This window comes from Nestor notabilis, unplaced genomic scaffold (assembly GCF_000696875.1).
Source record: "Nestor notabilis isolate BGI_N333 unplaced genomic scaffold, ASM69687v1 scaffold25186, whole genome shotgun sequence".
Lineage (NCBI taxonomy): Eukaryota > Metazoa > Chordata > Aves > Psittaciformes > Psittacidae > Nestor > Nestor notabilis.
The window spans coordinates 14,879-41,910 of NW_009932945.1; the positions used below are offsets into that span (position 1 = coordinate 14,879).

A 27,032-nucleotide genomic window follows, 5' to 3' on the forward strand; every position below is an offset into this window, starting at 1 on the left:
AAGCCAAGCAAGTAAAAATTTACCCTGAGGAGCAAGGAACATGAACTTGGCAGTATACTAGTATCACAAGAAGCTGCTTTATATCTTATTAACGGCCATGCCTCTAGGTTTGAGCCTAACGGAGAGAACTTCACTAGGTAATGTTGAGCTTATGCATGAATGAATGGCATTGGCCAGCATGGATTTGTTTTGGGACTTGAGTGATGTAAAATAAAAAAGAAAAAAAAAAAAAGATGGTTTTGATAATAAATTCAACATTTCGGTGCTCTCAAGGTTATGTTTGGATAAATTTCACATTAAAATATGAGAACTAGCTGCTAAAATATTTCTGAGTGGTACTGAATATTACTCTAGTTCTGACCAGAAGTAATTTTTACTATGGTTCAGGTACTATCTGTGTGGAAAAGGACTGCTCGTTCTATCTGTCCTCCTGAAGGAATGAAATGCGAGTATTTCCTGAGTAGGACAAATATCAATCTAACAGAAAGTGGTATGAAAAATTAAAATCACAAATATTAAGCTTTAAACATGTATAAAATTGCAATTTCTATAATCTCAAGAGGGGTACAAAAAGTAAGTGTGTGAATTATATTTCTTGTCTCAGTTGCACTGTGACGACCAATGGTAATCAAATACTTTAACTACACTAAGATTAAAGGAATTTGCTGCTATCACTATAGCAACCATCTTAAAGAAACTAACATGTTCAACAACCTGGAGACTAAATTTAGAGCTAACACGCAATAAAAACATAAATACAACAATAAATCCTACATATTCATTTTTATGATATGCAATTGCTTTTTTCACAGTGAGCACAGACCAGTCCCCGCTTTAGAGGATTATACCAAAAAAAATAGACTCATTAATGTCCAGTGTACTAATGAGTAATGGGTGAAGTAGGTGTTAATTATGCCACAGTAAGATTCAAGAAAAAAGCCCCAGTGAGCACTTGGAGGTGTGTACAAGCTGAAGTCTCCTCTCCACATTTGTGCATTTTGAAGTACAGCATGATGCAATTGGATGACAGCAACATGGTCACCCCGTATTCTATGATGGAAACTTTAGACACAGTATTTTGAACAAAGAACCTCCCAAGGATTAATTAAAAGTAGCACAAAACCCCACTCAGTTACTTAGATTCTTATTGTAAGTCAGTATTTCTCATCCAAAAATTTTAAGCTTTCATTGCACTTAAATTGCCTAACACAGTGTGCGCTGTTTTAGTAAAAACTACAGGTTCCAAGCTTCATGCTAAATTCCCTTTCTGTAAAAACATTAAAAAGTTAAACAAAAGTCTCTGTCATTGGGATATTTTCCAGCAATACGAAGGTAGATATTTTCTTTTCCAAATTCACTTCCACAGTGCAACTCTTTCACCACTCTGACCATTTAATTTTTCCTAGTCTTCAGACTTTTCAGAGGTCATTTCAACAGCAGACAGCTTATAACAAAACCATTAGCAGTTTGGCTAGCTTAAGGAAACCTCTTACTTTCCTTTTTTGTTTATTATCACTGCATGAATCTGCAGCATATGAGAGTTTATAATTTCTCAGGCTTGTTAAATTCATGTTAAAGGTCTGTTTTCTTGTTGAATAAATTTTGTTCATATAATGCTGCCTATTTCATATACTGAGTCTTTAATAGCACCTTTGGTCTATGCGCAACTCACAGATCAAAACAGAGGACTAAAATAGGGGTTGATGATGCTATTTACATGTGTGATTCCTGATCTTGTTAGTAGCTTTAATATAATAGAAGACCTTGTCTGTTTTGTAATTAACACATCTTTACTGGAGAGATATTTGGAAGTGATTGCTGTGAATATACTGGTTAGTAAAATAAACACAATCACACACCACTTTCTGTTATCAGACAAATTTGTGAATTGTACACATTATACTCCAGATCAACAAACTGTGATATAACAGCCAAGTAGAAGACACATTTATATAACCCTTTATTTTTCTGAAAATATGTATTCAATCTGACCTTGCAAATATAATTAGCTTGTGGGATGTGTGGATTTCAGTACCATGGATGCTTTACTAATTGCAGCTCTTGGAAATAGATACTAAATATTTGGAAGCTGCCAATACAAAATAAAAACTGCATCTTTTTGTACATCTGTCTTAGCTTCAAAAAGCATAATAATCTAAAAAGACAATAACTATACAGCAATTTTTTAAGCATTCCCCTAGGGTCAACAACCCACAGTAGAGCCTGCATAATATATTTTTAGAAACAAAATTTACAATTATCTGAAGTGTACTTAATAAATTTGAGGATAGCTATAATTAATATGATACACAGTTATTCACCATCTCAGACAAGCACTCGATGCCTCAATTACTAACTAGATAAAAATCTGGCCTTTTATAGTCTGTACATAGTTATTAAAAATAATGGCTTGATTAAAATTTAGGACGCTTAGTATCCAGACTTATTTTAGCTGCTTCTGAGAATGTGAATGCCATATAAATATTAACACATTTTCTAAAATAGTCTTCATAAATTTGTGGGGTATTAATTAAAAAAAAAAAAAAAAAAAAAAAAAAAAAAAAAAATTTAAAGGTAATTTTACCCACTTAAGAGAATTTCAAGAGTACTTTACACACTTGATTCTTAAATGTCAGCAATATCAAATCTACAAACAATATTGACAGAAGCAGTCCTGTTGTGCAAGACCCACTAGTTTTAATGGTAAACTTCAGTTAAAAATGTCAGCCTTTTTTTGTTTAAATTTAAAACATTTCTAACATCAATATTTTTTCCAGTGAAGAATCTGTGACATATGGTGACTATCTTTAAAAATGTATTGTGTCCTTAGAATTCAAATAGCAATATATTGTTTATGCCATATGTTTATGAACAAACATACCAGTGCTTAAAGACAGCTCTGTGAAGGATATAACGTGGTTATGCCAGGTGTGGCAAAAGAAGTAATGTCCCATCTAAAATCTCTTTTATCACCTGCAACTGACCTGTTATCAACTGCTTAGTTTGTTTCTAGATTCTTTAAAAATGAAATGGAACATGTGACCTGAGAAGTGCAGCTTGGGTTTATGACCATTTCGTTACTTATGCTGCCATGCACTGTTAGACAACTACAAGTGAAGAACATCTTCTGTCCCCTGTAAGCCCACAACATAAAAAATTCAGAGAAATCTTACTTTTTATGCCATTTCCAATGAAAAGCACTAAGAACTGAAACTGACTCATGCCAAATGCATATCACTGAATTGCTGTGATTGTGAGTTTGAAGTTTGCAACATGGAAATTATTTATAAAATGTCAATTTTAGATCTGGAAAATATATTCCTAGGAGTATGTGCATTTTCCTTTTCCATCCTTAGAGAATTACTTACTTGTGGTCAAATCTGCAATACAACTTGAATATCCATACTGGGAGGAGAGAGAACTACAGTATAATGCATTTATTTTGACAAGTGAGGGCATGCATCCATAACTCCCAAGTAGCAAAACCACAAGTTTTAAAGCTATATGCCTTAATGACGATAAATGGACTATTCTACATCCACCACAGCAAAAGGAAATTAAACATTTAATACTTTTCAACAAAAGTCTTCTTGGAACTTTTTTTCTAAGAAAGGGCATGAACTGAAGTAACCTATGTATATTTTTGGTAGGTAAACATACATCACTTAATTGAATCACAGCAAGTTCAAAGGATGTTTACAAGCAAATTTTAGAACAGTAGCATTAACAGTTTTGTCATCCCATAAAAAATTACTAAGTAAAATATGCAAAATGTTATTCTGAATTTGTGCAAATACTATAAAAAAAGAAAAGCTGATTTCCAAACAAAACAGTAACAAAACAGTTGTATACTGGCAGTAATAAAACAGTTCAATACTTCTTAGTTTATGCCTAGGTTTAGAAAAACACATCCTGAACTGAGAACACTGTAGTGCAGATGCAATTACAAATGTGATTCTTCAGGAAAAAAAAGAGCATCAACCCTTATTGAATCAACAGTAATCAAACCCAGTACAAACATATTTACTTCCTTATTCTCCAAATCAGGCTTCTATTGAAACTCATTTTTTTGCCTAGATCAAATCAGGATGTTTCTGTCTCTGATATGCAGGTTACTGCACCAAATGCTCTGTTCAGTCACCGTTTAGAAATACCACAGTACTGTAATAGTGTCTAAATATACTAGACATTATACAAAATGTACAGAAATGTATCCCTTGAAATTTTAACCGAAGTTACATATTGTAAAGTTATCTTTTCTATTTTAGAATTTTCCCTTTACAACAGAAAAGTGTTAGCAAGTCCAGTCCTAATAATGGAAGTTGTTCCAGGTATAAAATATTCTAACATGAAATTGTAGGTATCACATGTTTTAAAACACCATTTTCTTGTAAAATATTATCTGCATAATAATTCACAATAAAAAGACATGTATCCAAAGCAGTAGTGACAATGTAGTCAATCTACTGGTTTGTTAATACTTTCAAGCTGTACCTCAATGACTATTGAATTCACTCGTGTCTGGGGAAGATTCATTAAGATAAAGGTTACTAAGACAAATGCATGAAGTGGGGAGGGAGAGTTTGGTATATACAGAAAATCTTGTTAGATGGCTCAAATCTACTCACAAACTTAATTCTTAATGGGCTATTTTAAATGTCAAATTTCAGGCATTATACCAGTCTCTACACACATCTCAAGGATTGCTTTTTTTTTTGTCTTCTTAAAAAAAGTCACCATCTCCTCCAATCCTATGGTTAATTCAAACAACAAGGGAAAAGGACAGGTTCAAAGTAGTACTGCTAATAAGAGAGTAAAGGTCTGAAAACATGGAATTTTTTTGAAAACTAGCATAAGACATGTTCAGCTGAAGAAAATTCTTGAGGCTAGATGGCATTTCCAATATTCAGAGTAGTAATTGTTAAATTTATCTGCATCTGGTTTCGCTCTTTTAGACTCTCAAGTTATAAAACTGTTCACCATACATATTTGTCTTCATAAGCTGGGAGGATTTGCAACACAAAAGTTGTTTTGGAAAAAGAGTTTGTCTTTCCCCACAGCCAGGAAGTCAAGATAATGTAGTGTATAGAAAATTTGATCTAAACTGGAATGTAAATGTAGCAGCAGATCTCAAAAGCATTTGCAAATCACTACTCTTATGGCCAGCACTCAACAAAATGACCGTCTATTACTCTGCAGAATTAAAAACTGAAATCAGGTATTAACAAAACCATATTGCTCATATACATAACTACTTACACACAGGTTGTCACCTAGATTTGGAAGTATCAATGGGCAAAAAAAGAGGAAGAGAAGTGTTTTATGGAATAGGTCTCCAGAGCAGGTCATCCATCAGATAAACAACAAAGCTCTGTTCAACCATTGGTTTTGTGGTGGCATTTTATCCTATGCCTACCTAAATTCTGTCCATTTTGAAGAATGGACAACATCTCATTAGCACAGTAAGAATTAAAAATACGCTGAACGCTACATTTCAAAGTACAGTATTTGAGCCACCATACTTTTAGGATAGGTGTAGAATGCTTTACCATTCTAAATAGAAATTTAAATATTTGAAGATATTTTTCTTTGTTAACAGCTCAAAGGACTTTGAGATTTTGATCTTGCTCAAGATGACCTTGGCTTTGGACAGACACAACTTTGCTATGGACCTCCAGCAGCAATTCAACTAAGCTCTCTTCTTCTCAGCAATTTATTTATACACGGAGGATAAAACATCTTTCTCACCAGACAATAGCTATTTTAGGACAAATAATACTTTACCTCCCTTTTTTATATTTTTAAACACACAATGTAACTGTCCCTCTTTGGGACTTCCAGGAGCATCGTAAGTATGTTTTTTTTTTACATTTTAAAAATGAATAAAGGAACAAATGATAAAGTTCATCACATTTGTTACTCCTTTTAGAATAAAATCCTACAGATCTCATAAATTGAACAAAAGAAAGCAATTTACAACTTCAACTGAAAAGAAACTGCTTGAAAAAAATGGTTTCAGACTACAGCCCACACTCTGGCTACTCTTTGAAGTATCAAACCTTGAATTCCAGAAGAGGTTACTCGGACCACAGAATAAGGTTCTTCAATGTGTATGTGGCAGGACACAGTAATAAACTGAAATAGGAACTGCTGACTCCACACAAAAAAAAACCCAACAAAACCAACAAACTGCAAGAAAAATAAAGTATTAAATAAAAATATAACAGGTATTTCTAAGAGACTGTTTTATCTCAAGACTCAAGTGGACAAAATCCTAAGTGAGGTGGTCTGAACTCTATGTTGACACTGTCAACACAGTTGGACTTGTCCCACAAAGTTGGACTAGATGATCTCCTGAGATCATTTACAACTGGAATGATACTGATTCACTTGGCTACCCAAACATATGTTTTTTTCTCATTGTACCCTCTGAATGAGATTAAGATAAGGATAAAATACCATACTAAGTATCTCTTTCAATGAAAGTGGCAAGATATGGTTTAAGCACAACATAAAGATGCATTGCATATTTGGTTTTATCAGTCAGAAAATGATTAACATGCAAGTAGAATTTATAAAAAAAAAAATCACAAAGACAAGTCTTCCCCTCAGCAATCAAAAAAAAAAAAAAAAAAGAAAAAAGAAAAAAAAAAGAATTCTGACAGTGTCTTGATAGAAAAAAATTATGGTATAATGGGCATTAGATTTTTCTGTATTAATAAGAGATTTTGCTACATATCCTACTAAACACCATAAGCTCCAATAAACTACTCAGATGTACAAAATGGATTTCTGACAATTTTGGATATTTTACTGATCTTTATGCCAGCAATTATTAATCAAGGGAAACCAGTGAAATGCCTCAGAAAAACAAACTGGTTCAAATGGTGACTTCTTTATAATAAAGATTTAAATTTTAAAACAGTTTAAAGAAAAAAAAAACCCACATTTTTTCTTAATGCCTGTGGAGTTAAAGATACTATGTTACAGTAAGTTTGGTGTAGTTATATTTTCTTTAAGAGGTGAGGAACAGCTGTTAAGTTAAAGTCCAAAAAAAAAATTTATTTTTAACTTTTGGCAAAGGTATATAGTTCTCTGTACAGACATTTCAAACTGTATGTTGGAAATAAATATGAAATGTCAATATTTAGCTTACTGCAGATCTTTAATGAAATTACTGCTTCTGTGGAATATTCTAAATATGAATTACAACTTCCACTGCACACGCTGGAACACTTGAGGGAATAAAAGAAAGGTTTATTAGTAAGTATGAGATGAAGCAACAGCTAGCCAGGTTGCTCCACTGGCTATATTTCAGCATGTTTACTTTGACTTCATTCATAGAAATCAAACAACCAAACCAAACCAAACCAAACCAAACCAAAGTTAAACTGATGAGGGTTCTGATGACATTGACCTTCAGTTAAAATTCACTGACCTATTGTTAGTTTATTTTACAGACAGCTAGTACATTATTAGCTTAAAAATTGCTATATGTGGTACACAGTCATGAAAAAGCATACTGCATGTGCAAGAATATGCATGGAAAGTAGTGAGATCAGTATTTAGAATTATTTGTCCTTCATGTGTCCTACTATATTTATGTAATAATATGACAGTCTTAAAATGGCCATTAAAGCATTTGGCATTTAATCCACAGATATATAAGAGGTTTTTATTTTTATATAAGGATTTTATATGACTATTTTTGCTCATTTGCTTTAGTAAGACATAACTTTTTTTTTTTTTTTAAACTGATGAGAATTGTATGTATTCTGATCTTTAAATTACTATCATGCATCCCTAGATGTTTGGAACATGTGTGTCCAGATGAGGACAGATAACAAAGAAGTTAACAAGTTTTCACTTTCTACCAGTAACAGGGCAAACTGCTTTTTAATGCTTTAGCCACTCAAAGTGAACCTGAGGTTTCTCATCAGAATTCATTTCAACTTCCTGACACATTAAAATAACCTCTGCCCCGGTTATTCTTCACTAGCACAACCATGACTGCTTCACTGACTATAAGCCATAGCAATTTATACGGGCACGGACCTGCCCCGAGGCAGGTTTAAAATTAGCTAATATGTTATTTTGGAATTTGTTTTTAAATACATCTAATCTCAGTCAAAACACACCATATTAAAATCTTCTATGCCACATGTTCACTGTAATTTTTTTGCCAGACAGTTATGCTAGTAAAAGGTATAATGAGGAATGATCTTGGACTCACACAGCTACATACATGAGCAAAAGCCCACCAGTATAGTGGCAACTGCACCAGCAAAATTACCTCTGCAAGCAGTTCTGCTTTTGCTGGCACTGAGAAAAAGCAGGTACTTCTCTGAAATCAGCTTGGCTTGAGTTGCCTAACACACGAAGAGGCACTGGATGCTATATTGAGGTGTCCATGCACATGAAGCAGTCAAACCTAACCTAAGAAATCCACTTGAGCTCTAATGTTTCTGTTCTTTCAGTTCATTTAAAAATCAAAATATGTTTAAATATAGGTGATCTTGCCAACCAGGATCATAAATCATACACATTCCATAGCCTAATCTCACTCCCCAAATCAAGAAATTAATTACTAGTGGAATTCATAATTTGGGGATTCCTTCTATTTCAAAGCTTTTAAGGATGCACTTGCCAAAAAAATGACAGATGTAAACTTTTTTTTTGTAATGTGAAACCTAAGACTATATTTAATCTGACTGTAGCGGCTAGACACATACGCAAAACAAACATTAGAAGACTTCCAGTTGTCTCAAGTACTGTCAGCAATGACATAAGAGCTGTAATTGAGAAATGTTTAGACGGACAAAAATTTATTCACATTCAAAATAAATACACAAAAGATTATTTACTTGAAGAGAACAAAGACCCTCAAAGATGACATCTGTGGCAAAACAAGAGTGGCAAAAAAAAAAAAAAAAACCTAAAAAAATTTATAAAAAGCATTTACTGTCCAAGTGTGGTATAACAGCAGTATGATTTACTGGGAGGCTTTACTCCTTAAAGGATTGAATAGCTATTGAGGTCTAAATTAATTATTAGTGTAGTCCTGAAAATCGTATTTTGACAAAATAAAGAGAATCCTATTTCAACATTTCTACTGGAGTAGGAAAATAAGAAAAAGCAAAAGGAAAAAAGTTTTAGAAAAAGGAAGTCAGGAGTAATTAAATATTCTACTGTTTGGCCCTCTCCCCCCAAAAAAAACCCCTACCTAAAATTTCTTCTACTCTTTATGCAATTTAAAAGGGAGCAAAAGTGATTCAGATGTCTAATAGCTTCCAAGCAACTAGAAGCTATTAAATTTTTATTTCCTGTTACATAAACAACTTTGCTATGAAAAATCAGCATTAGAAAAAACCCATCTGAAAATGCAACTGTAGCTTCAGAATATTCTATTATTAAATAAAGGGAACCCTTAGTGAAATTGTTTGGTAGCTTTAATATGATCTGTCTCACAGGAAACATGATACTACAGCTTTACAGAAGATGAACACTTCCTTTTAAAATATTTATAAATTTACATTAATATCATCCATATACACCGTGACGCATTTCAATAATTATTCTACAATACAATGGGAGTGCATGCTCAAACAAAACACCTCAGCAGTATTTTAAAGCAGTAAACCACCTAGCCAATTTCTGTACATTCTGTAGTTTTTCTAATCCACTCTCCCTGTGGTTGAGCAAAATCGAATTGCCTCTCACATTTGCAGACAGCTCTGTGAAGGTGATAATAGAGCTGCTCCCTGCTGTCATGAGGCAGGAAATAGGAAAATGGCATATGGGGCTAGAAAGAAATAAAAAGAGAACTAAACAAGAACAAAAGAGATTTCAACAAAGGACAACTATAACCCAATATGCTTTGCAAGTTAATCTCTTTTCATAATCATTTAACATACTTAATCATTCATCTGCACACTTCTCAAAAACTCAAATGCTTGATACCAAGTCTTCTGTAAAGTTTTATTCCCCAAAACATTTGGAATAGAAATGATACTAAAAGCCATCATATGCAATGCCTATAAATCAATGTCTTCTTAGTGGCCATGTTAAGGGGCTGAACCTATTCCAAACTGTTAGTAATTGATCTTAGATTTTGTGGCTAAAATGTAATATCTGAAACAATGCATACGCGGATTATCGGTTGCATCCATGTTGAGTGACACCTGAACAGCAAAATATTAAGGGAGGATTATGATTGGTTATGTGTACTGACAATATTGAAGATGTCCAGTCTATTTAAGGACTACTGACACACGATACAGAATAAACTAAAAATCATCTTTTCATTTACAATCAGAATTTACTTTTTTAAAATGCAGAATGGGCCTCAGAAAAAGTCAAGAACTTGCACATATTTATAGTTCTTCTATATTAAATCTTCCTGAAGTTCCTTTGGGGGACGGGGGGCAAAAAACAAACAAACAAGAAAAAAAAAAAGGCAGCAAGCCTACTATACCTTTCCTTTTACACTCTGAATGGGATCCACCACCACAGCAACAGCTCTTTCTGACAAGGCTTCGAAGCTCTGCTGAGTATTGATATCTACACCAGACAACCAACAGCCAAAGCCAGGGTGACTATGATACCAACCAACTACCATCTCAGGTCTGAAACAAAAAGAAAAGAGAAGAAGAAAAAAAAAAACAAACCAAAAAAACCAAAAGACATTGAGATTCTTAAAAACAAAAACACGTAATGTAAGAAGAAATAGTAATGTATCGGAGCATAAATTAGGATGAGCTGTGAAAAAAACACCATTAGAAATATTTAAATTACTCACCATAGTATGGTGAAACTATGAATAAATGAGACAAAAGAGGGCTATCATTACGGGATGCACATTAACAGTGGTAGATCATGCTTTCAGTTTTTCACCCTGTTACCACACCTTTCCTGAACCAGTTTTTACCCTTTCAGCACTTGAGTAAATATCTACTCTTTAACTCCTTGGCGTCGAGGGTTGAATTTTCACGGCAGAAAGTCCATTTCAGACATGGACAACGGGAACAAACGGTGGGAAAGGATTAAATATCAATTAAATCAGCAGTAGAACTAGGAACTCAGTCAAAAAGCAATTTGCACTGTTCTGTTCAGCTGCTGAGCTTTTTGCTAACATTAATTTTGAAGTTTTTCCCACAGTTAAAGAATTTGAGCAAGCAGGCGATAACTGTTGAGAGGTAGGAGTGAAATAAAGATTTATTTAAATACTATGATCTTTTACAAAATCATTTCCCCTTTTCATTAAAATTGCTCACAAATAAGCTACAACCTTGTGGGTTTTACCTTAATTAAAAGATAATCAAAAAATCAATCTTTTAAGCAGATACTGTCTAGTAATTGTCTATACTAAACTAAGCAGCATTCTAACCTGTCTGTGCAATAATCAAAACTGTAGGTTTAACATGAGTGACAATGTCGTGAGAATTGAAACACATGAAGTGGACTGAACGAGATGCTATGCTACTTACCTGATTTCTGGGCCAATTATTTTTTTTTTAAACATTACTAATAGCCCCCAGATCACTACTTTTGCCGGAAGCCAGCTGTACCTTTTAAACAACATGCAGGGAGTACTTGTAACTGTCAGCCCTCTTTAGGGTGACTTACCTTCCTGTCTGTTTCAGCATATCCAACATTTTTGCTTGAAATACAGGATCAACTGCCTCCACACTGACACCCTGATGTAGAAGACAGACAAAAAAACTGTAGTAGTTCTGCATAAAGCAGTATTTTTAACTTTTTCCTTTCCACAAACAAATTTAAACACCATTCATAAGCATTTGCCGATGTTGGGCAACCCGACTACTTTAGAACTACTTGATAGAACATCCTTAAATTTAAAATACAATTTTTATGAATGTATTTAAATGTGATTTTTAAAATACTAAATGAAGAGTTTGAATTGCCATTTATGTAATCTTTACTATAAGTAAACACAATTAAATAGGCATAGAAATTCATCTTTTCCTTCTCTTTTTGTTCTGCAAACACTGGCCTGTTGTTTCTCTACAGGTTTATTCAAGATTCATTTTTTTGTAGATTCTACTTGTACTGTGCAAATGCATAGAATAAACTCAGGATAAAAGAATTTTAAAAAGTCAATTATAAATTCAAATTTTACACATTGGGTCATCATCTCTTTAAAATATCTGTTCATAACATGTATATCTTATTCAAAATTAAAATAAATATTTTTTTCATATAACAAAAATATCACTTAAGAGACATACCACTCTAAGATCTCTCAAAGAGAGCATGTTTGAAGTATATCTATAGTACCATCACAATTAAGGGCATGATACACTTCTAATCAAACCTTTTACATTTTGAATCCTTCCCTTGGCTCACAGTATGAGTTCTGCAAGTTATCAATTTATAAATCTTATAAGTGATGTTATACCAATATATTTATACATACGTAAAGATACAATATCTCCATATATTGCTACACACACTTATGTCCTAGTCTTTGCTAAAAATAAATCTCTGAACTATTTTTTTTACTGAAACACTTTAATCCATTAGACATGTTCGATTACACCTCACAGTTATACCTTAAGACTGCATGAATGAGAGAAAGCACGGAAAGTTTTTAGAAAATATTTACCATACAGAAAAAAAGCCACAGAAGCAAACAAAATAACCAAGGTCTAGCTGCAAAGAACTCACCGTTCCCGACTGTGGCATTGCAAAAACATCAATCACTCTCACAGTGTAATCATCAACGAATTCCCCAAGCATCAGACCCATAACTTCCATAGGGACACCAGCGCGGCCATGCTTCAACATCTGGAATTAAGACCAAATGACACTGTATGTTTAACAGGAGGTTCCAGTTTGACTTGGAACATTTCTTTCAGGCTTTGTTGATCTGTAGATAATTTGCATCTTGTAGCACTTTTGGAAACTATAAGGGACTATAAAATAGCAAAAATGAAACCAATAAAATAGAAGTAATAAAAATCAGTTTCTTACTCTTTAAGTGTCCCAAACAGCATTAATTTATTTTAAAAACTAGTCTGACCAGCACTTAAGGAGCACAAGTCCATAAACTCTGGATAAGCGCCAGATGCCCTACCTCCAACAGTATACACAGATGCAGTACACACAGAACACTTACTTTCAGCAGTGCAAGCGAAGAGATATAAACCTGTTCCGCTGTATCGACCGCAGGAGCATCTGTCGGTGGCCCCTATGAAAGGAACAAATAATTATTTTCTACACCACTGTTATTCTGCAGCTTATAATAATTTTCTTTTGTTTTTCCATATTACAACATTTACAGGAAAATACATATATAATTGTGACTTTGTGTGTTAGATACAGTTCTCACAAACAAAACAAAAAAAAGCAAACCAAGTCCCAAACACTTCTTCACAGCACCTTCCTTCACTAACCTATTTTGTAATATAAGTCACCTAGCCATCATTCCCCATCTCCCTCCACCCCAAAACAAGACTAATCTAAAGAGCAAACTTACCAAAATAATCAAATAAACAGGCAACTAGGTACAAACCTGCTACAAGGCACACAGGCTAAGAGCCAGGTAAGTTTCGATTAGTCAGCCTTGCCACAATGCTAACCTTCGTCAGCTGTAAAATACGGCCAGTTCTCCAATTAACTATGTGTTTCTTACAGTGGTGTGAATGTAAATGCTGCTGGGCTAGCATGATTAACTGGCACCAACACAAACAGCAATTTCCCTTTGCTTCATCAGCTTTCAGCTAAAGAGGACTTGCACATAAAGGCTATGGGAGTACTTTGCAGATACACTGGTACAGTGAGAGAAAAAACGGACCTCCGATCCCTAGGTGGAAAAGCTGTGAACAAAATACTTTGCTCTTTGCCTTATGAGTAGTTATTCAAAAATTAGCACAACTGTCCCAGGTGTGAATGATTGGTTGAAACAGGTTCTGTGTGCTGCTGAAAATGAAAAACACAGGAGGCAGCAGTTTAAATGTCCCTTTCTAGAGAAGCAAGACACATATTGCTCTTACATAGAGAGTTTCATATAAGCATACCTCCTTACCGCCAATTAACAGTACATTCATTACTTTATTACCAAGTTGTGTACAACAAATTTCTGTTGAAAAGACAAAAGGTTACTTCTGCACTAAACAATGTAAACTTAGAAGGGCAACAAAAGAACTACGAAATATGATAAAAAGATACTCCACCTTAAGAGAAAAGAGCAAAAAAATGATGTATTTACAAAAATATTTTAAGATTTAGAACTTTGATTCCATAGGCATAAGCAAAATTGAAGAAAGAAAGTTTTGAGTAAATTCTTGATTTTTCATTTAAATTGGAAAAATTCAGTACAACATGCATCCACACAACATCAAACAGAAATAGCAACAGACACAAGCTATCACCTCCTGAAGATAACCCTAGGAATGCAAGTAATCAGCGTATTAAATTTGTACAGCAGTTGTCCTTTCTGCATACTTCCCACTTTTAAACATACAGAAAAACATTATCTAGTCTTCAGAATGCTTTAAAGAGAGTAACAAAATTGTGTTTATTTCCCCCTTCCCCATGTCAACTAATTCCTTCTCTATTAGCTCCAGATCCAATCTTCATATTTTGAATCCTATCTTTGTATTTTGAAATTCACATACACACATGGATCTGTGTCAACCACAGCTGCTTTCTAACACCTTCAAACCTCCACTTCCAACTTTGATACCACTGATCACCACCTCATGATATTTGCTCTCCCTCATTTCTTACTACTCAGTGCTAATTCTTGTGACTTTGGCCTTTCTATCATCAATCTTCCATGAAGTTTAACTTTTCACCTTCTGTAATACCCTTGGCCAAAGGTTCATTTTTAATCAATTCTACCTCTTCATCTGCTATTTCCCTGACTAGCCATAGCCCAACAGTGAGATGCTCCAGTGAAGTGTTCCTGTAACACTTAACACTGAAGAACTACTCTAGGAAAAGTTCTCCAAAACATTTCACAGAACCAGATGCAGAAGGCACCTGAACCACTTATTCCAGATTTACTACAAACAAATTGTTTGACTGAGAAAGTTTCAAACGTCCAAGCATTTTCTGATACTGTTTCTATGGGGTTTCCCTCCATAAACATCTATGTTCACTTTCTTAACCGTATCTCCCCTCCAAGTCTATTCTAAATTATCTTCTTTTCACTTAGAAGTTTTAATACTTTGAAAAGCACAAAGACTCATATTTCCACTTAATCACCGCTAAGAATAAAGGACACGAGTTGGGTTTTAATTAAAAAAAAACCCCAATGTCCTGTTTTGATAACAACCCCCTTTTTCCACAGATAAAGCTTTCTTTGCATTTTCTACCAGCTCTAGACCAGAGAGGGCCTGAAGTGAGAGTAAAAGTACAAAATCAGTAACAGTCTGCTTTAGGAAGAACCGTAACATCCATACTGTGATCACCATGCATATGCTACATTTGTCCAAGATTTTAACATTTCACTGTAAGCAGGCATCCTATTACACCTTTTTTTTTTTTTAACTGTTTTTTTAAAGAATAGCATTTAAAAAAAGGAAAAAAATCTCCCCTAAAAACTAGTGTAAATACTTCTGTGATTTCTGAAAAACTAATGATGACATTTGATTGAGACTAGCTTCTCAAAAACCAGGAGCTTCAACTGAAGTTTATTCCACAAACTGTGGCTCTTAAGTAGGCTCTCCTGTATAAAATCTTTAACATCTGTTAAGATGGAAGATCACACTGACACCCTTCCTGCAGCCAGGGCATTAATCACATCTTTGCCCTGTATGCAGACACCTGTATTCACAGCTTGTAAGAGTTTATTCTTCATAACTTTTCCCATTTTAAAATCTATTTAAAATCAGTCAGTAGATTCAACACTGATACTGAAGATACAAACACCAGTACATTTTGTTTCTGTAACAAGGAAACTAAATTACCTTCAGTTAAGAACTGAAGCAGGGTGTTATCCTACTGTACTCATTGCTAATCTTTCCTTCTTTTATTATTTCTATACTCCTTGGACATTTCAAATGCTTGTATACGTTGGTGATGGTCCAGAAGAGGGAATACTACAACTAAGTTGTTTGACTGACAAAGTTTCAAATGCCCAAATAATTTTCTGATACTGTAACTATGGGGTTTTTTCCTCAATCAACTTAGCAACCCTTTAGGCATTCTATGAGATAAGAGTAGGTTCTTTCTTCAAAACTTATGTTAAAGTCCTCCTGCCAGCATACATAGCCAACAATTCATTTTCAGAACAGGCAACATCGCTAATTCATGAAGTAATGCTTCACTGGTACAAATCAACTTGCTTAGTTGTAGAGTTTTGTTTGTTTGTTTTTTAAAACCATAGTATTCACTGTGAATGATTCTGCACATTAGATGTGAATTTGAATACGTAGTGTTAGGAAATATTAACTGCAAACTTCACTGTTCCACTGTAAGCACATGACTGATAGTAAAAATAAAGATTAGCTTCCACTCTTATCACACAATCAGGCAATTACCTGAAATCTTAATATTTAGGTAATGGTAGCATACAATGCAAAAATAATGTAGGTTTATTCTCAGTCTTACAAAATACAGCACATATTAAGTATTTCTTTGGTCACAGATACTTCTTTTGTGAAGACCTCGCTATATCCTTTCAGTCTGCTCTGTTCTCCTGATTAATTACAATTAACAGCACTGTACCAATTATGTGTATTAATTCTCATGTTAATATTCCTTCCTTTGTTTGAATATAGATTGGAATGTGCTGCTCAGAGTTCTGAAATTGTTCTGATGAACCAGTTCAGGAATTTTGAGGAGGAAAGGATCCACGTGTCAAAAACTGTCCAGAATCTACATATAGAACAGATATAGTTTAATATTATTTTTCTACCAAAGGTTAATTGGTACATAAAATACTATAAGCATATATTTGTCTTTCTACAGAAAATTATAACCCCAAAGTTCAAATTCTTAACCTAAAACTTTTTAAGGTTTAACAGTTAAAACTAACAGAATAGATCTTGGGTCTTTCAGGTAGTTCACTTGGCTTTAGAAGATGCCATTTGAAAAACAGACTTTTGGAAACTGGAACCGCTTTACTTCTATCTCCGACCACTTCCTCTTCCATAAATGGCTGACAAACCAAGAGAGTCTTGGAGTAACAGTCATAGCTCTTGCATGCTAGCTACACAGTATGTGGGAGCTAGTTATGGGTTACATGTTTTAAGATTTCTTTGGCCTGTTTCTGCTAGTCTTCCACAGAAGTTTATGTGTTTCTTTCATGAAGCAAAGAGGAAGAAAGATTTTATTAGCTAATCTCTACATGGAGGCAAAGTATTTTACACTGACCCTCCACAGCATGTGCTATTATCACCGTTTATAAACTTCACTGCCTGCCAACTTTAACAAAGAACCACCATCCTTATGAAGCAGAGCACCAAATTAAATTAACTGGTGTCAGAAAACCAAACAAGAAAAGATTTGTATCTGCAACGCAAGAGATCTGCTTGTATTTTTGGTTACCTTGTGGTATTTAAAAGGTCAGACAGTTCTCCAACTGCACAGAGTTTTGTAAGTCTGTCCATCTCACTGCAAAACAGCAAATACTGCCTTCCTTATGCCCGCCCACAGCTTTTTCTCCAGGGGACTGGACTAAAATGGGATTTGAAAACTACAAGGAATTATTACTTTCTCCAAGTTTTCCCATATAAGCTGGATACAGAAATTAATGAAATTCAAAACCTGTTCTCAAATAATAATATTATGCCACTTACTGAAAATGGATGTTTTTTCTGAATCAACTATACATGCTGTCAGTCAGTGAAATGAGCTGCCTGATGGCCAGCCATCTCATAAACCCCAACCAAAGTCTGGTTTTGTTTTTGTTTAGCATGGCAGAATCCTAATTTCAATAATTGGTAAAATCAAGTTACCACTATTAAAATATGTTTTTTCCCCCCTTAAAATTTTTCAGTAAGACTTGTAATGGAAAACTAATCACGTTCAAGATATGAACAGAAGATTACATTGTAATATTAAATTATGCATGATACTATTTTTGTTTCAGTTAGGGAGATGATCCAATATAAAAAGCAGCCCTTTACTTGGGCAGCCCTTGTTGACGAAGTGTTAAAGGCATTTGCCATTCTAACAGGATAAAAACTAACGCCTTGAAGTGTTAGCTACTCAGGCCTTTTAGCAAATTTGTTAACACTTTTAGGTATATTACTCCACCTTTCTCTTAGTGTGAACTGGTATCAATTATTTAGCCAATTTTATTATGTTATTAAAATACCTGCTGATTAAATGTGAACTAAAGTGTCATTTTAGAGCACTGCTCTTTATTTGTACTATTCAACATTTATTTGAATAGGTATAGAAAGTGGACTTGATTAATTACACAAGCAACTAAGAAATATTCCACAAATGGATACGCTTTCTATTGTTTAAACAGATCTTAAACACTGCTCTGGTGTCACACTAATAGCACAAAAGATGATTTTGAAATACATCATAGCTGTTTCAACAAAGAAACTGAATTTTGCAAGGGTAACTGTACTAAAAAAGAAAAATAAAAAAATAGGCAGTGAACTTAGGTGCTGTAAAGCAAATCTTAACCTTGTTGCAAAAAACATTTCTGTGTAAAATATAAGAACTGCTACAATCATTACTACTTTTTTATTTTTGCAATTGGAACAATTTAAATGTGAACATAGGACACACAAGCAAACACTGACTGCTATAGTGTTTATTTCTTTCCCAGTAAGGCAAGAAAGAACCTTTTAATAGTTTAATTTTGTGAGTATTAAACAACTAGTGTGAAAAACAAGCTGCATGTAAACTATTTCTACTGCCTCTGCTTCAATGACTAGCTGAGGCAACCTGTTATAGGAGGTGTTAATTGGCAATAGGAGTACAAGTCAGAAGCATGTTCCCCATCGTCCTAACCCAGCAAGGCTAGGTCATTAAAGTGGAAATGAATTCTTTCATGCCGCCTTAACCCTTTCACTACATATTTTCAGCTGTTACATCTAAAGACAATTGAGAAAGATTAACTACTAGAAAAACAAAACCAAAAAAACCCCCTGCATTACTTTTGAATTTAAAAAAGCATTCACCCCCCACACACACACTTTTTCTTTACTTCCCTTCTTTACCTCCTCCAAGACAAGTGTTTCAGGTGATCATAACTTTTATCACATAGGTATGGGGGGGATAATCGCAACTGGGGTATAAATGCAATGACAATCACTGTGAAATAATAATTTATCATATTAAAGGACGCATGGAAAGATCAGGCACTTAAAGTGAGCTTACAACTACCATTTCATGATGGTAAGTCCAACAGTGAGCGTAGAGCTTGGTACGAGGCAGGGGAAAAAACTCTCAAACATTATAAAGTACTACCTGCAGAGAGGACAAACTCAGAGGTAGCAGTGATAATAAAAAGACCTTAAAAGTTCACCAGGGTACCACTGTTTATCTCTACTTACCCTTTGTCAGTAAGTAGCATAACCTGATGATATATTGACATAAAGAATAAAAAATTTCTTAGATGAGCATAATGCTTTTCACACATGGCTAAGCTTAAAAATCTAAACCAAACTGATCATGGAGCAGTTTTCCCCCATATTGAAACAATACAGAAAATACCAACTTGTACATATTCCATCAGTGGAAGTAGCAAAGGGAGTTAAGCCATATTCCCAGATCTCAATGGTTCTAGCAACATTGTCATGACAAACACCAGAAACCATGTATTGCATTTTCCACAGTACAGGAAGTTAAGATGATCAGTCATGACAGAGAAAATTATCCAGTTCATAAAAAAATAAAATTGTAAGAGTTCATAAAAAGGGAAAAATATATTAACTTTGCACTGTGAATCACACACTAATTACTAGCAATTTGAAATTTTATTGCAGTTTTCAAGCTAGTACACACAGAACTTTATAGTTAGTTCCACATCAACAGGAGTATCTTTTGGAGCTAGCATTATGTCTAAACAGTTTGTATGTTTAGGCCCATTTTTATACCAATTATAATCAAGCATACATAACAGACCACAAAATACCATAAGTCTCAACAAACAGCCTAGATTTCTGAAAGGATCACATTGTCTCGTTACACCATATGTCAGATGAAATAAAAATTGTAGAAATATGTTTAGTCTCATAGACAGTCTCAGACACCAAAATGGAATGGCGATACTAGGGAAATATTATGGCACCAACTGGTACTTTAAATTAAAAATACCTGGGAGGGGTGAACCCACCAAAAAAACCCCAAACCCAACCATAACAGGCTAGATTAGGAAAGGAAAAGGGGGGAAAAAAAAAAAAAAATCTTCAGTATATTTTAAAAAATCCTGTCTCCTAAAAAATTTTTATCCAGGTTCACATTTACAACAGAACTCTATAAACAGCAATACGGATGAACTTGAAATATGTAAGGTTTCCCCTCCTTTAAAAAAAAACAACAAAAAACAAACAACAACAACAACAACAAAATTACAGAACATGCAACTTTGCATAGCATTGAGCAGTTGGTTAAATGCGTTGGGATCACCAGTTTGCAAACACCTCTACAGTGCAGAGCCAAAACTCTACTGCTTACTTTTTCCATTTGTTTGGGGAGTTTGTTTTTATGGGGTTATTTGTTTGTTTTTAAATTAAGCAGAACTTCAAACAAAAATCTCTAGTTCACTGGGAAACTCCACAGAGAACCTGGCCAGAGTTTTACATAAAGAAAGGAAGCTACTGAAGTTTAGCTTATGTTTCTACCCTATCCATCTACCAGTAATCTCGCTTGCACTAAGTTTCATGGAAGAGGTATAGTAATCCACCAGCATGGGCCCGTGCAGGATTTCACACATATCTGTAGGATGTAATGGGCTTTGCTCATCTAACTGAGAAGAACTGACAAAAATCTAAGAGGCATTTTACAAAACACTCATGTTTTCCAATACTACCACTGAAAATATTCTTGAAGACTGAGGCTTAAGGCTTACTAAGAAAAATATGTATTTACCAGCATTTGGCACCAAACGATGAAAGTTGAAATTTATTTTGAGGTCAGATAAGCTTAACTTAACCCCACTGTACTTTACAGAAAGTCATTCTACTTAGTCTAATTTTTATTAGAAATCAATATTTATTATCCAATATTAACATGCATTCATGATACAAAATTGTTTATATTCATATCACCTTGATGCAATTTGCAGTAATCAGACTTTCTGCACTGTTCTCAACAACTCTTGCATGAAACAGCCTCTTAAGCGTAAGCTTTCCTAGTTCTAGTGTTTGCTCTCTTTATCCCATCCGAATTCATTGAGACACACAAAAAAGCATGGGAAGGTATGCTACATCACTGCAGTTAATATTCCTTATTATCAAGCATAAGGACAAGTTGGACTAGATGATTTTTAAAAGGTCCCTTCCAACCCAAACCTTTCTAAGAGTCTATGAAAATGTTATGGTTAACAAAAAGCCATAAGACTCTCAGAAACACTGTACATATTTTGGAAAAGAACTATTTTTTCCAACCTCAAACTACCGGGAAAAAAGAAAATCCAGAAAATACAAAGGTCAGTTTCACTCCAGAATAAACTCAGGCCTAACCCGTTTTCTGTTCATAGCACCATTACATTTGGTAATGGGATTTAGAAATGAGAGCCTCAACTCAGATAACAAGTCAGCATTTGTAGATTTTGTCTACCTCCAGAAGTCTTGTTCTAATGCATATTTTTAATTACCTTATTCTAATCAGTGGTTCTGCCAAGAAGGCAACGTAGTCCTCAGTGGGTGCTGTCTTAGGTCACTCTAAAGTACACTTTATACAGCAGAGCAGTTACAAGGGATTTACTCAATATGTAAAAGAATGCACTGGGTTCTTCCTATATGCCTACAAGCTCTCTGTTGTGAAGAGCTGGTCCTCTGGAGAGAAGCAGGTGAACTGGAAGACTCAGTGGCAATATGTAGGAAGGTTAGCTGTTTAAAAAACAAAACACACCCCCAAAAACCAAACTAACAAAACCATAAAACAAACAAAGCCCACACCATACAAAAACCCCATACCACTGTTAATACAAGACCACCACTTCAAACTTCCAGGAAAAACTGAAGAGGACTCTTCTACACCACAGGAATTAAACAGAAGCTCTTGTTTAAAAGTGATATATAATAGCATTGCAACTTGGGCTATTCAATAGCATGGGATTTCAGAAAGAAGAAACAATTTCTAAGAGAAATAAATTAAGTTTATCACTGGAAGGGGGATATTTCCTGCTTACAGAAAGGAGCATTACAAGTGAACAGGTGTAACACAAAAGGCACAAAGATGTCTGCTCTTGTTTAGGCTTCCCCCCCCCCCCCTCCTTCTTTTTTTTTTTTTTTTCTGGGTCATTTACACTAATGAACTGGCAGTTGCCATTATAGCTACACTCATTTCCTTGTCCAAGCTCCTTTGTCTCTTCTGGGGAAAGCAGGCTGGACTACACTGGCAATTAAATTGAGGAGAGAGAAGCTAATTGCCTAATTATTAGAAATAAGGAAGTTTAAGATCTGAGGCCAAAAGAAGGCAGGTAAAAATGGTCTCCAGAGTTTACAGGAAAATAGTACATCAGAGTAAAATGAAAATGCCCAGGCGCAACCTACTAGCTTTGTTATTTTTTGCTTTATGTCTGTTTGCGATTAATACGTAAGGTATAGCTGTAGTGCAGCCTATCATAGCTTACAGCAGCTTTTATAACACAAAGTATGCATCACGTTGTAAGTACAATCTATGACTGTTACTGAACCAATTCTAGCATGTTTCTCTCTCCCTCTCCCATTAGCACTTTTGGCTATAAATCACACTACAATCACTCAACCATGTTTCAAATGTAGGAAAACTATACCCAGCCTTTAGTAAATCCCAGTAACTTTCAAATAAGCCTACACCACCCATGGAGCTATGATCATCTCCAATGCAAGCAGACTCAGGCTACATCATGTTCCCTAACTTTCATATGAAGCTTTCAGTTGAACAGCCCTGTATTAAAACACTAACCAATGCAGTAAAATACTCATCCCAGACCATGCAAGTAAAGAAGTTTCTATATCTAAAGTATATTTTTCTCCTTAAAACAAAATCATATATTTTGGCTATATAAACTGAGGCTGAGGCTTTCTACAGAAGATAACATAGGCAATCAATTAAGTCATTTGAACTTTTTATGGGAATTGATATTGGATGTTTTTAATAGATGGAAAAATGTTTTGTCAGTGAGAAAATTTTTCTACTTCTTAAATGGGTTGATAGCTTTTGAGAAAAAAAGTAAAACTGAAATAACCCACCCAAATTGTACACCATCTCATCTACTGGGAGGTATATTGGAGTTCTAGAAATACTGACATTCTTAGTACTTGAAAACTTTGCTGGAAAATGTCTTAGAAGCAATGGCACAAAAATTATGCTCTATTTTAAGTGCTATAATTCATATTTATTCCCCTTACAGGGTACTCTCAGAAGAAATATCTGAAGCTTCAGATACATGTGAGAAACAGACAACAGAGTATCACCACAATTCAAACCACAAAGCACGTACATCCAGGAGATACAGGAAGGAAAAAGTCATGCAGATGCAACAGATATTGAGACACTAAAACACTGTACAGCTTTCCAAAGGAAAGAAGCACTTCATTAAAAACAACACATTTGCACCCTTCAAACTAAAATCCAATGTGGTTCAAAAATCAATTAACTAAAACAATTTTCAATAGGATGTTATGGTCTTGGGTTGTTTTTTTTTTTTTCTGATTGAGTTTTGTTAGGTTTTCTCCATGGGGGATGGAGAGGTGTTTATTTGGATTTGACTTGGTTTTGAGGGTTTTGGTTATTTGGGTTTTGTGTGTGGTTTTTGGTTGGTTGGTTTTTTGAGTGTGTTTAGTTTTGTTTTATCACATAGGGAATCTCAGGATGCAGATTAGCCAACTAGAACACGTCATTTACTTCAGAAGACACATGAGCTTAATGAAATAACTCAAGGAAACTTGCACTTAATTCTTAATTGGGAATGATCTACACTAAGCCTGACCTTCCTTTCCCTGCCAAATCACCAACTCTTATTTCTGAAGCCCCACAGAATAAGGAGTCAGTAGTGCTCTTTTCTAACAACCATTCTGGCTAGATCAGCAGATGAAACAGAACTTTAAATCAGTAGCAGGTCTCCCAAGTTCCCGCGGTGCCATAGATTTACTAAATGGGATAAGCATGTTCTAAAAACCCATGATAATACGAGGGAAAAAGGTTCCACAGCATCAAGCAGTACAATGCATGAAACCTCATAATCAAAGTGACAGTTTTCAAGTGCCATTTACAATGCCCTAATCTGGAAACATCCCAGCTAACCCATCTGATCAACTATTTCACAGATGGAAGCACTTGATGGCTAATTGGCAAGTCCATTATTCAAATAAAATAGCTATCTGCACTTCTATTTTCTATATTCCAAGTCAAGGTGTAAACACTCCTTATAAGACACAGGTCACTTCTCTGTCTCTCCCTCCCTTCCCATTTGGATTTTTTCCCTTCCCCTATGCCATCAAGTATGTTAATTCAGAAATAGAGAATCAGTTTTATTTTCCATTGATTGCACTAGAAGAGTTGTCTGCACCAACAGAGCAATGTAAATGAGTATTTTCAAAAATCCATCAAGTAATCAAAAAATTATTTCAACACATTTTAGAAGTGTCATTATTTCACTGCTTCCTATCACATCTGGATTCAGGAAAACAGACAGGATGTGCTAGCATGGACAACAATTTGGATTATTGTTTTGAAAGTGTTGGGGAGAGAGAGCTCTGCTAAAAATGCACTTTATTTGCTCACACTCTTAAACTGTATCCAGTAGGATTGCCTAATAGAGGCATATGTGGAACTGTAGCAAACAATAGTGCAGCATAGAAAATGAAGAGGAGTATTGCTCCAGATTCCTGCCTGCTACATAAGTATAATGCTTTTACGTACCCCACAAAGCCTGTTAATTTGTCTGCAGCAAATGTACAACGCAAGTGAACTATTAAATCACTAGTGAAATTCTGTGGTGGGCAGTATTCCTGGGGGATGAACAGAAAGACAAAGAATGAACCAGGAAAGGGAGGATAACTAAACAACATGAGAAGGGGCAGGAGGAGGAAAAGAGTATACCATACAAAAGAAGGAAAACAAGGGTATTGCCAAAATCTCAACTCCCATGAACAACAAAAGGGAAATTAAAGTAATAAGCATTTTGTTTGGAACATCACAACACTTTTGAACTTTAACCATTCCCCCATATCTTTTTTTAAATCACTTGGGTTCTTTATATGTATTATCATAGGGCAAAATAAAAATGCCTACAGTACCCAGCATGTAAGACAATTTCCGCATGAAGCAGAGTTGCAAAGAAGGTCTTATCTACTATATCAAGCTCAAAACTAAACATGGGTACCTTCCCATGCAAAGAACACAAAGTTAATGACCAAGTTCATTGCCAGGAAATACTGTGGATGGCTTATGTGATGCCAAAAGCTATCAGATTCTCTTCCCTCTTCTCTTGTCAACCTGGCTGCCCAGTGAATCATAGAATAGTTAGATTTGGAAAGGACCTTAAGATCATCTAGTCCCACCCCCCCTGCCATGAGCAGGGACACCACACACTAGATTATGTCACCCAAGGCTCTGCCCAATCTGGCCTTGAAAACCCCCAGGTTTCGAGCATTCACAACTTCCTTGGGCAACCTATTCCAGTGCCTCACCACCCTCACTGTAAAGAACTTCTTCCTTGTATCTAATCTAAACTTCCCCTGTTTAAGTTTAAAGCCATCACCCCTTGTCCTACCACTACAGTCCCGAATGAAGAGTCACTCTCCAGCACCCTTGTAGGCCCCCTTCAGATATTGGAAGGCTGCTGAGGTCTCCATGCAGCCTTCTCTTCTCCAGGCTTCTCCAGCTTTCTCAGCCTATAATCTCTTGTTCATCTAAGACTAAAAGAGAAGAAATGGCTCAAAATTTCTAAGCCACAAGTCAGTGGAGGGAAAGTTTATTGTTGAAATATCCCCTTAAGATCACTTCCTTAAAGATTTATTAGTCATATGAAGACAGGTTTAGGGTCAGTGGAATTTAACACAAACTACCTCTAGACAATTCAACGTTGAAGACCAATCAGCCACTCAATAGCATGCTCAGGATGCAAGTATTAAAAAAGAGAACCACCATGAAATCACTGAAAGGATTTTTTAAGTGGAATATAAGACATTAAAAGACTTGAACAGAAAGTTGTAAAAACATGAATCCAAAAAGCACTTGGGACAACACATTGAGTTTGGAAATGAAGAAAACCAAACAAGATAATAGTTAGATGAGGTGTTTTTAGCAGGGGAAAGACCCGAGTTATTGCTATTGGAAAAACTAAGGCAAGTCACTGAGAAATAATTCCTTGGCAGAGATCAAATAGGAACTGTGCTGACCAAACATTTGCTGTTACTCGAACATTAGTTACAAAGCAAAGCAAATGGACTTTTAGCAGACCTTATGTGATTCACTCTTCTTGCTAAGCAAATCTCCAGCAACAAGAAAAAAAAAAATAATCCCCCCAATTGTTACAAAATTACTTCGAAAATGATTCTCTTTCTAAGAGACTATACACACAGATGATTCTTATGTCAGCAAGAACGACTCAGATGTTTTTACTACGTTCAACCTTAAAAGCAAAACTTTCAAAGACAGAACTGTGACACAGCAGTAAGAAAAAAAAAAAAAAAAAGCTTTGTACAGCTGTTTAAAAATTCTCTAGTACAAACAAATGTTAACAACTTTGTTTACTTTCTAGCAGGACAAAGCATGTCCAGAAAATACCCTACTCATCTCTTCCACCTCAAAGCCATCTGATTCACTCTGGATTATCTCTCAACTATCAATCAATCAATATTCAGAACAAAAGTGATCTTTGAAGGTCCAATGAAACACTGTATTTTGACGACGTAAAATTATTCTTTTCGAAAAGCCTTCCTGCT

The 27,032-nt window shown here is 35.0% G+C and overlaps 1 protein-coding gene across 1 annotated transcript in view; it reads right to left on the reverse strand.

Annotated features, from left to right (window-relative positions):
• PSMD14 (proteasome (prosome, macropain) 26S subunit, non-ATPase, 14) overlaps window positions 1-27,032 on the reverse strand; it is a 43,790-nt gene that overhangs the window by 12,040 nt on the left and 4,718 nt on the right. The window contains exons 3-6 of the mRNA XM_010016634.1: window positions 13,139-13,210; window positions 12,688-12,807; window positions 11,626-11,696; window positions 10,475-10,625 (exon numbers count right to left, since the gene is read on the reverse strand). Coding sequence (XP_010014936.1) covers window positions 10,475-10,625; window positions 11,626-11,696; window positions 12,688-12,807; window positions 13,139-13,210 — 414 coding nt within the window. The remainder of the gene's footprint in view (window positions 1-10,474; window positions 10,626-11,625; window positions 11,697-12,687; window positions 12,808-13,138; window positions 13,211-27,032) is intronic.